General features: G+C 39.3%; 1 protein-coding gene across 1 annotated transcript in view; it reads left to right on the top strand.

The window, feature by feature from the left end:
• Positions 1–7,356: 7,356 nt before the first annotated feature.
• The window catches only part of C2CD6 (C2 calcium dependent domain containing 6), a 100,762-nt gene continuing 96,006 nt past the window's right edge, over positions 7,357–12,112 (top strand). Inside the window, exon 1 of the mRNA XM_056111969.1 lies at positions 7,357–7,434. Within this exon, the coding sequence (XP_055967944.1) occupies positions 7,357–7,434 (78 nt within the window). The remainder of the gene's footprint in view (positions 7,435–12,112) is intronic.

The following is a 12,112-nucleotide window of genomic DNA, read 5'->3' as shown; positions in this document are numbered from 1 at the left end:
TTCCATTCAGGAATTTATGATCCTCCCTGTCAAAATACTTCAGGTAAGCCATGTTCATTTAAGCTTAGTTTTACTATACCTAAAGATTGCTGGCTTTGAAGGAGTGGGGAACAACAAAAAATATGTAGGTTACCTGTAATACATAAAACATTCTTTGGCTAACACGAAGGAAAAAGGAATCTTAAATCTAACATGTCTAAGGGATAGAATCTTGACACTGTCTTGGGCAGTTTCCTCTGAATTCTTTAGTTCTGAAAGTATGACCTAGGGTTCACATCTCTTGATCTCTCAAGAGGTACATAATCCACCAGCATGTGGTAGACCTGTACAGAAATATCTTCAGGGTAACACAAGTGATGTCTATCAAAAATCCCTTTGACCATGATGATTGGGAAATTTGAAGATGTTCCCCAATGTTTGTCTCTGTGATCATTTCAGCTTTTTTTTCCCTGCATCAGATGTGGGCAAAGTGAAATACTAGAGTTTATGAGGTGTCAACAGACAAGATACCCAGGGTAGGTTTTGTTGTTTTGGGGGTGAAAATTACAGTATTCCATAATAAACCTTTCTCTACCCTCTACCCCAAGCAGAACAAAACACATTCAGAATAGGATTCTGAAACATTCAGAATCGGTCTGCGAAATTTCTTTGAAAGATATATAACAAAAAATTCCCCTGGTATGCAGGAGCGACAGTAGCACGGGTAGAATGCCTGCAAATAGCCAGGTGTGGCCCCAAAACAATAAACAAAAAATACCCCTAGTGATTGTGATAGTCAGAATAGCTGATATGACACCTCTGACCTATGCACACCATTCATAATTTACTATTAAACATGAATATTAGTTTAGAATATATTATTTAATCTTGGTTAAATTATTGCTAGGTTTGTAAGATGACTGAAAAAATGGGTAAAACATGGTATCTGTCATCTGGAGGTTCATAATCTGTCCAGAAGCCAGACAAGCATAGTTTGAATAATATAGCAAAGTGACAATAAACCTTGGAAACTGGCATACAGACATGAGAGTGCCAGGTTTGTGGGGCTTAACTGTGGGGGAGGGAGGGGTAGGGTGACCAATAGGTTGATTAAAAGTAATATGGGAACATACTTGGAGGGTCTTAAGCACATAGGTGGTGCTAAGGAAGGTAACAGTATACACCAAAACCATAACTGTCAATTGACAATGGAGGGATACATGGGAGGGAAGGAAGGTAAGGCTGGTAGTGACATAGAGACAGGTGGAGCTCTTTGGTGGTGGTGATATGCAGTAAATTTGTATATCAGTACTAGATACTTGAACACTATTGTAAAACTATTACCTAAACCATAATAAAATAATATGGGAAAGTATGAGTAAGGTTGCACATGTGTAGCCATTAGGTCAATAGATTTCTACTTGGTGGAGATGGGGGCAAGAAAAGACTCACACAAACCAAGTAAGCTCAAGGGCGCTTTGTTCAGAAACTTAAAAGTGAAAAGTAGTAGCAACTGTATAAGCTCAATCAGTATAGGTTTAATAATTACAATTTTTCATGTTTTCTTATTGACTTATTTTTAAAATATACCTTTTATCTTGCTAAATCTCTCAAAGATAAATGGCTAGCATCATGTTACTTCACTAAAGGTTTAAACATAAATCCTCCAAACTTTTATCTACACAAACACAGTATTATTAAAATAATTGACAAGTAAATCAGTTCATTTTCAAGTTCTCTCAATTATCTCTCAAGATTTACACATTTTATTTGGTAGTTTTGTATCTCTTCATTAAAAATAATCTTAGCTTTTCTCTATGTGCTTTTAACTGAGATTTTACTGAGATTCATGCAATATAGATTCATGCAAACTTAAGAAATAACAGGTTCTTTGAACACTGTCAGTATCTCTGAATAGCATTTTTCTTAACATATTTAAATGACATAGATCCCTTGTACATTTTGCTAGTGTCTGTAAGTGATAATACTTTCTAATAGTATAGTAACACCATGGGACAGATAGATTGCTCCATAACTGGAAGCCTGCCTCATGAGCAAAGGGGAGAAGGCAGCTGGAATCGAGAAGGGATCACTAAGAAAAAGATGACTGGAGGAATCGGTCAGGATGGGAGATGTGTGCAGAAAGTGAATAAAGGACCAAACATGATAACCTCTCAGTGTCTGTATTGCAAACCATAATGCCCAAAAGTAGAGAGAGATTATAGGGAATCATGTCTGCCATGGAGGCAGGGGGAGGGTGGAAAAAGGGGGGCATAATGAGGGATATTGGTGGTGGGGAATGTGCACTGGTGGAGGGATGGGTGTTTGATCATTGTGTGATTGTAACTCAAACATGAAAGCTTGTAACTATCTCACAGTGATTCAATAAAATTTTTTTTAAAAAGAGTATAGTATCACAGCCAAAACATGGACATTGATATAACTCAGTGCTCTTTTTCAAATTCCCTAGTTTTATTTGTGTGTCTGAGTGTGTGAAAACATTATGTTACATGCAGTTTTATTAGTTGTATAGGGAGAGTTTCCCAAACCACAAGAATCTCATGTTACCTTTTATGACTACTTCTTATCTCCTTGTAGCCTATCTCTGGCAACTACTAATCCGTTATCCATTTCTAACTTTTTCAATTTAAAAATGTTTTAAATCAAATTTTGCAGAATGTAATCTTTTGGGATTTATTTTTTTGTTTGTTTGCTTTTGATTTTATGGCTACACCTGGCTGTGCCCAGGGCTCACTCCTGGCTCTGCATTCAGAGTTCACTCCTGGTAGGCTAGGGGACCATACCAGATGCTGGGGATTGAAGCTGGGTTGACCACAGGCGAGGCAAGTGCTGTACTGCTCTGCTATTGCTCCTGTCCCTGGGATTGATTTTTATTTTGAATCAGTCTAATGTCCTGAAGATCAATAAAAACTGTATGTATATCAGTCGTTTATTTTTTTGTTTCTTAGTCTTAATACGTGGTACATATTGCAGTTAATTTCACAATTTACTTGTTGAACTTCTGAACTGATTACACTTTTGGGCTTTCTTGAACAAAGTTTCTGTGAAAATTTGTGTGCAGATTTTTGTGTGCATACTATTTTGTGTGAATGCCTAGAGTGCAATTGCTGGTTGGATGGTAGTTAGTTTACATGTTTAGAGTTTTCAGAAATTATCAAACTATTTTCTAGAGTGGCTGTATCATTCTACATTTCCTCCATCATTTTACTTTTCAGGTCACAAATCATCGTTTTTTGTTTTCTTTTTGTTCAACTTGATTGAATTTTTATATAGGCACCCCGATCTACAATACTGTTAATAGTAATGTTTCAAGCATGCAATATTACAACTCAAAGTTCACACCCACCACCAGAATGTCAGCTTCATACCACCAGTCTCTAGGGCTCCCACCCTTGCTTCTACCCCAAACTCAGTTCTGTAGGCCAATTCTCAATGTGTTACCATTGGCTTCTGTTGCTTTGATCCCTTATTGTGTTTCTTTATAGTACACACATGAGAAAGATCATTTTGTGTTTGCTTCTCTCCCTCTCACTTCACTAGGTCTGATACCCTCTAGTTTCTTCCATCCATGTAGCAGCGAGTTTGAGGGTCTCTTTTTTTTCTGAGCAGTATCCATTGGGCTGGAGAGATAGCACAGCGGTAGGGTATTTGCCTTGCGCACAGCTGGCCTGGCTGAGCCAGGTTCAATTCCTCCGCCCCTGTCGGAGAGCCTGGCAAGCTACCGAGAGTATCTCACCGCATGGCAAAGCCTGGCAAGTTACCCGTGATGTATTCAATATGCCAAACACAGTAACAAGTCTCATGATGGAGATGTTACTGATCCAGCTTGAGCAAATCAATGAACAACGGGAAGACAGTGCTACAGTGCTACATCCATTGTGTCTATAGAGTTTCTTTATTCATTCATCTATTCTTAGGATCCTGGCTATTTCCAGAATCTTATTGGCTATTACGAATCTTGGATCTTGGCTATTGTGAATGAACATAGGAGTGTTGTAATTAATTTATCTTTTTGAATTAATGTTTTTGTCCCTATTTCATTTTACATGTGGGAGAGTAAGATTTTTTCCTTTCTGTAAAGAATTCTGTCTTTTGAAATTAATTGCTGATTATAGTAATGTGAGACCACTGATAGATATTGCCAAGTAGATTGGATAGCATTGCTAATTTTGCTTTGTTGATGGTGGTGACTTTGACCGTGAGTGTGGAAAAGTCGTACTACAGCTGAATCTCACAGACTGTGTTTATGATAAATGGTCTCGTTCCTGACATTTCATTCACTCTCAACAGACAAACATCTCCGAATGCAACAGTTATGTGTACCTTAGGTCGAGAAGTCAGCATGACAAATGACCTGGCACCTGAGTTGCGCAGGAGGAAGAGAGTGGCTTGGAACACCTTTTCTTTTTCTTTTTTTTTTTTCTTTTTGGGTCACACCCAGCGATGCACAGGGGTTACTCTTGGCTCTGCACTCAGGAATTACCCCTGGCAATGCTCAGGGGACCATATGGGATGCTGGGAATCGAACCCGAGTTGGCCGCGTGCAAGGCAAACGCCCTACCCGCTGTGCTATTGCTCCAGCCCCGATTGGAACGCCTTTAAGAGCGTCAAAAGAAATAGCTAAGAGGACAAAGAACCTCTGGCTCCAGGCACATCTCTTGATTCCACTGCTCTTCCTGCATTAACACATGCCCTACGAAAACAGGATGAGAACGATATTCACATCTCCCAAGGAGGAATTGAAAGAGTTATGCTTGGAGTATCACGCTTCACTCAAATGAGAGAAAGAATCTGGAGTTCTGATCTCAGTCGACTATCAAGAATCAGGGGCGCTGTCTCATTTGCCAAGTTGTCAAAAATCAGATGGGGGGACACATACTGCGATTTAGAGACAACCGCTGGACTAGAGTCATTACCAACTGGATTCCACGGGACGTCAAAAGATCGCGTGGCCGCCCACCTATGAGATGGTCAGACTTCTTCGTCAAGACACTGAAGGATCGGTTTGAGGCTTTTCATGTTCCTGGTGCGAGCAGACACCACTGGGCTACACTAGCACATGACAGGGATGAATGGAGACATTATGGGCGCCTGCTCGAGGAAATCAATGAGTAACAGGATGTCAAGTGATCAAGTGATGGTGGTGTGGTGGGAGACATAATAAAACTTAATTGAAATATAACATTGAGCTGCTTCTTCATTTCCCCCATTCCATTTTCTTCCCTCCCCTTTGCTCTCTTTTGTTTTCATTGGGGCGTGGCGGGGTGGGGGGGGACAGTACCTGGCTGTGTACTCTGGAGTTACAATGAAAATTTTGCACTCCTTCAGTGTTTGTGGTGTTGGCGATCAAACCAGGTCTCTTACAGGCAGAGCAAGAGCTCCAGCCCATGGAGTCATCTCCTGCATCCCTGAGCTGGTTCTGGAATAAAAGAAAAATATTCTAAAGAGTAGCAACAATGATCCCACGGTAACCTGTATTGTGGAAGACCTTGATCTCCATATTAAGGAATTAAAATTTTATGGTTCATGAAGGAGCCCTGCAATTGTCTGGTTTTGTTTGCTTTTATTTATTTTTTAATTTTTTAATTTATTTATTGAATCACTGTGGGAAAAGTTACAAAGCTTTCAGGTTTAAGTCTCGGTCATGCAATTTTATCAAACACATTTCCCTTCACCAATACTTTTTTTTCACCACCAAGAACCCCAATAAACCCCCCCCCCAACCCTCCTAATGCCTTTGAGGCAGATGAATTCTAGTTAACACTCTATCTACTTTGATTAGATTCATTGTTTCGACAAAAGATGCACCATTATTATTTAGAGTTTACACCCCCAAATCAGACATGCTGAAAAGGCATTGTGAAATAATTTGTTTTCTACAGCTGGTTACAAGAATCAAATGATGTCACACAGCCACAATGGCAGCCACACGATTTTGGATTTCTGGTATTTTACTTATTAAGCCTGGAAGTATTTCTGCTGAGAGTCAAATAATTATGAGATTGGTTTTTGTTCTCTAGAGCCATGGCTATGCTGAAGAGCCGCTCGTGGGTGGCAACTCCTGACCTCGGTAGGGTGGGAAAGATGAGCCGGGAACGCCCCCTTCCCATGAGGTTTCAGTTGCCCCACCACGACCAGCTCATACCTGGCTTTCCACAAGGCTCCAAAGCGGCTTCCATCTTTCTTTCCAGAGGGAAAAAGGTGGAAGGGAACAACACCCTTTCCCCTTTGGGCAGGCATGGTGGCGTGGATTAACACATAGTCCATTCACTTTTCTGCAGCAAGCTGCCAGGCTCTGCATTAAGTCCTTGTGCTTCTCTTTTGTTTGCTTTTAATTTTAAGGTACATTTTTAATTCTGGTACAGTAGAAAGGGGGATGCTAAAGACCAACTAAACACTCATGAGTAATTATAGGAATGGGGGAGAAGGAGGAAGAGGAGGAGGAGGAAGAGAAGGAGGAGGAGGAGGAAGAGGAGGGGGAAAGAGGGAGGGAGGGAGAGGAGATAGATAGATGGAGAGAGAGAATAAAAGTGCCTGCCATGGAAACGGGGAGTATTGGAGAGAGATCTTGTAAGTAGGTGCTATTAAGAGAAAGAGTAGTGTTGCGATATTTTAAATTATGTCTGAAGATTCTAATTAAAAATTGTTTTTTGTGTGTTTGCAGTTTTAAACTTCTGTGGATATGGTACTGATTGCTTCATTAAACATTATGAAACATACTAGAGGTTTGGAGGGAACATGAATATTTAATGTGTTTTGAGTATATGGACAGCCAAAAATGTCCAAACAAACTGCTGTAAATGTAATATCTAAAGCTCAGGGGAAAGTATAAGGAGTAAAGGTTGATATTATTCAAATCTCAAGAAATGATGCAGGGCGAAGAGGGATTAGGATGGGTGAAGGAGCAGACAAGACAGAAATGAAGACTTTCATTCAGTCACCAGGCTCAGGAGCCCTGCGGCCCTCCACCGCGCTCTAAGGATACCTATATATGCTCAGAGCTGACCTCCTCACCTCTAAGCCCGCACTCTTTCCAAACCAGCACTACTGGGACCAGTTTGAGTGGTTGGAGTTGCGTGTGCTTAGAGCATGCGCAAAAGGAAAAAAAAAAACCAACCGCGGGAAAAAGGCACGGAGACTGCGCCTGCGCTGGAACTTTTTGGCAGTTGGGCGTGGAAGGAAGCAGAACAAGTAGGGATAAACCTGCCTCTAGAAATGGTCATTCTCCAGCACAGCTGATAACCGAGGTTGGCGCTCCCACTTCCAGTCCAGAACCCCTCCCAATACTTGAGAGGAATGCTGAAACCAGCTTAGAAGCAGCGCATGCCAAAGTGTGGAAGGTTTCTGTGATCTGTAATGTCCAAAGGGATTGACAACACCACGAATCTGCCTAAAGTCGAGGTCAAAGAAAGAGCTGGGAAGAGGCTACTGAACGTGAGTGTGTGTGTGTGTGTGTGTGTGTGTGTGTGTGTGTGTGTGTGTGTGTGTGTATAAGGAGTGAGGGGGGTGTTGGGACCCTGTCTGGATAGGGGGAGGGTCTGCCTGCAGACCCTGACCCTGCTTTCTGCCTAGGGGTCCAGGAAGCATTAAGCAAGCAGGTGGGAACGAGGTATACTTAAAAGTGGAAGTTTACATGTAGGCCTGTGGCCCGTTATTTAATTTGTCACAGGCTCATTTTATTCATCGTTAGAGGAAACAGTAATTCCTGCCTATTTTGCTTCTTGTGATTGTCTGCAGAACTAAAGCAGAAGAGAAAAGCACTCAGCACAATACAGAGCTCATACTCTCCATCAGCTGCTGCCAGTCATCAATCGGTGTGACTGTATTTCCACTACAAGGCTCAGGCTAAACTAAAAATGATCATTACCTACCCGTTGTTGTTGTTGTCATTTTTCTTCCAAATGCTGAGGTTTTTACAGATGAACCTGTAGAAGCTAAGCTACTTGTTATGTGAATTACAGGCCTTCTGTTCTTAAATGGAAAGGCATATTTACATTGGGAGTTTTATGAAACTCGAGTTTACCATTTAGTGGTGTAACTTTCCATTCAGTTACCAAGGAGTAAGATTCAAAGACCACTTTCCAAAGTTTCTAGTGGGTTAAAACATTTATATTCCTTATTTTTAAAATAGTCAATAAAGTAAAAGGAAAGAAGTGGTACACTAAAAAATGATCTTCTCTGTAAGATTGAAGAGTTGAAATGATAAAACCTTGACCTTGGATTACCAAATTTATTAACCATCACTAGGGAGAAGAGAGTGGTGTGAAGATGGAACTAGAGGTGACATAAGGACAGTGGAGGGTTTGGGGAAATTTGATGGTGGTGGACTGCTATAAGAGTATTTACAGCAATACTATAAGCTTTATCCTATTATAACCTATATATTACCTAAACTATTGTAAAATTTTTTAAAGGAGTTGTGTTCCATGTTATCTAATTTACTACCTAATGCCCAGATTTAGAATACTTCTGACTCATAAATTTAGAGGTTTTATTATTTATATTTATATTTTTTATTATTGTGTTTGTGGGCTGGAGTGATAGCACAGCGGTAGGGCGTTTGCCTTGTGTGCAGCCAGCCCGGCTGAGCCGGGTTCTATTCCTCCACCCCTCTCGGAGAGCCCAGCAAGCTACCGAGAGTATCTTGCCTTCACGGCAAAGCCTGGCAAGCTCCCCATGAAGTATTCAATATGCCAAACACAGTAACAACAAGTCTCAAAATGGAGCTGTTACTGGGCCCACTTGAGCAAATCGATGAACAATGGGAGGACACTGTGACAGTATTTTTTTGAATCACCATGAGATACAGTTACAAAGCTTTCGTGATTGAGTTTCAGCCTTACAATAATCAACCCCCATCTCCCTCTACCAGTGTGCACTTTACACCACCAATGTTCCCAGTATCCCTCCCGCCACCCCCACTCCACCCCACTCCCTGCCTCTGTGGCAAGCACCTTCCTTCTTACTCTCTCTCTATTTTGGGGCATTATGGTTTGCAATATAGATACTGAGAGGTCATCATGTTTCGTCCTTTATCTACTTTCAGCACACATCTCCCATCCCAAGTGATCTCTCCAACCTTCATTGACTAAGTGATCCCATCTCTATCCCAGCTACCTTCTCCCCCAGCTCATGAGACAGGCTTCCAGTGGTGGAGCAGTCTTCCTGGCTCTTGTCTCTACTGTTCTTGGGTGTTAGTCCCATGTTTTATATTCCACAAGTATATGAGATTTTAGCTATAGAATACTAAATAAAGGCTTTTTAGAGAGTTGTTCTTGAAATCTTGCGAAATTGTTATTTCTTATATCTAAGGAATTTGGACTTTATGCTGTAGAGTGGTGATTTCCAATATTTTTAGCATGAGTTTTGAATATAAGTATGAGGACACATATTAAAAAATATGAGTTACACATATTACGAGTTACACATATTTAAAAAAATCTCCCAATAGTATATAGTGTCTTTACTATCCACTGACTGGAAAAAATATATATAATGACACCAAACTATCATTTTGGCCATGTTTGGAATTTTCTTATAGATGTAACAACATGAACATACATTGAAAACAGTGCACCTATATGCAAAGTGCATTCTTTACCCATTTGATTTCCTAAAGTATTATTAAAATTTTCGCTGCTTGTGTTTTTGGGGCACAGCAGTGTTCATATCTTCTTCCTTAGTGCTCAGGGATCACTCCTGGCAATTCTCAGGAACCATATGTGTTGTATGGATTCAAACTTGGGTTGGCCACGGGCAAGGCGAGTGCCTAAAGCCCTGTTTTATCTTTCTCTAGTCCAATTTCCCAAATTATTTATTCAAAAAATAGTTTAATATGTGACATATCAACAAAAAGTAACTTAGAAAACCAAATATGCACTTGTTATAATGACCTCATAAATGAATTTCTGGAGAGAAACAGATTCAGGGAAACAAACTTAAGTTTGGACTTAGTTATGTAATAAAGAGTAATATGATTTGTTGAGTAATATATACTTCATACCTCATTTACTTTAGAGTTATATAGTAATATAATATGTGAGAACATTAATAGCACTGTAGTACTGTCTTCCTGTTGTTCATTGATTTGCTCGAGAGGGCCCAGTAATGTCTCCATTGTGAGACTTGTTGTTACTGTGTTTGGCATATTGAATACGTCATGGGTAGCTTAAGAAAATTAATAAGTTATTTAAATTAATAATAAAATAATAAATTAATAACATTAACAACTTATTAAAATTAAAACAAAATTTTTATTGAATCACAGTAAGATATACTTACTAAAATTATTATTAATGACTACTATAAGATATATAATATTGGTCATTAATTATATACACTGGATGACTCTTCAAATTAATAAATGCTGCTTATGCATCAGTACATTGATGAAGCATTCTGTATTTGGGCAATAAATCCTTCATTTCATGGTTTTATTTTTCCATTTTTTTGTGTGTTTGGTGCATAATTTCTTACAAATTGATTATTATAGGGTAATAAGGATAATACAAAGTTATACAATATGTTTAGAATTTTCTGTATGAACCATTAAATTTATTTTTGTTTTGCTTTGGCAGTGCTTTGGGGCTCCCCCTGCTTGGTAATTGGAGCTGCTCCTGGTAGTGCTCAGGGGACTGTCTATTTCTGCCGAAGGATCCTAGGGCTCTTGCGCATGAATCATGCATTCCAACCCCCTAGGCCTGGCCCAACTGCTTTAATTTTTAACACTCGGAAGTAAGTATACCTGCCAAATATATTTCATATTTCCCAGAATATGTGTAGGAATATAGTAGTTAACAAATGATATTTGGAACATGTTTGAATTCAAGGATATTCATAGTTGAGAATCTAGCTGTGGGTTTTAAACAGGAGCATGATCTGCTAAGAAGTGCTTTTGTGGGAGGGAAGGGGAAGGGAAAGAAGGGAAAAACGAAGTATGTTGTTAAAAAATGTGTTTCGGCATTGGGGAGAGAATACAGCGGGTAATGTGATTGCCTTTCTCAAATTCAGTCCCCAGACCTCCGTAAAGTCCTCGGAGCTCCATCAGGAGCGATCCCTGAGCTCAGAACCAGGAGTAAGTTCTGGGTCCACTGTAGGTGACCCCAAAGGCAGAACAAAAACCCCAGAAATAAAAGAAAACTTTACTTTTAGAAAAAAAAGAACAGTGTTTATTCTCTTTTTTCTTTTTTAACTATCATAATTTAATTAGTGATGAATGAAATAGTGGAGAAGACACTAAAGTTAGTTCTCTAAGGGGATGGTAAAGTAAAGGCTGTGACATGTACAGGAGGAATTTTCCTCTCTATCTAGGAAGAAGACATCTTTTCCTCCAGACTAGTGCTAATTTTAGTCCTTGGATAATCAGTATCCAGAACTTCTGGAGTTATTGTTAAAAATTGGATTCCTGGGCCTAAAAAGGAGGCCGTAGGAATATTCTTGTTAGGTGATTGTTACAATATTGTCTTATGTGAGAGAATAAAATATAGGCATTGATAATGGGACAATCTCAATATGGTTCTTAAAAGTTGATGATATGTTAAAGACATTCATACCTAGATAATTTGGAGGAATTAGTCAAGAAACTGTTGCTTAGTTTAAAAGGTATTGTAATTTATGACTTTAGTAAAAAAAAAATGTAAATAATCTTTTTTGCACCTTAATGACAATTGTTTAAATCTCCTTAATGTTTGTCAGCAGCTCACTGTAATTTTAATTCTGCATTTTGGACTCTGTCTTCACTCAGAATATTTCACCTCCCAAATTCTGAAATCTGATAATTACTTTAAAAAATCTCACTACTCCCCAACCCCACCTATTTTTGGATGTATGTCTTGTGCTTTATGTTAGATATGGGATGTAACAGTGAACAAAATAGGGAAAGCACTTTCCCTTAGCTAGCATTCAAATATTAGAGAGTTTCAGATTGTGCTGGTTTATAAAGAAACAAAGAATCTACAAATGAAAATAATTGTGGTGGAGTAGCAGGCAGCATCTTGGATAGTAGATAAGAGGAGGCTTCTCTAGTAGGTAGCTTTTTAATGAAAACCTAAAGAATAATAAAGACATTTAAAGAGTTTGGTGGGAACACCAAAAGGAGAGAGAGAACAAAAAG

Source organism: Sorex fumeus, unplaced genomic scaffold (assembly GCF_029834395.1).
Source record: "Sorex fumeus unplaced genomic scaffold, SorFum_2.1 ptg000014l, whole genome shotgun sequence".
Taxonomy (NCBI): domain Eukaryota; kingdom Metazoa; phylum Chordata; class Mammalia; order Eulipotyphla; family Soricidae; genus Sorex; species Sorex fumeus.
This window is presented reverse-complemented; position numbering and strand designations above follow the sequence as displayed.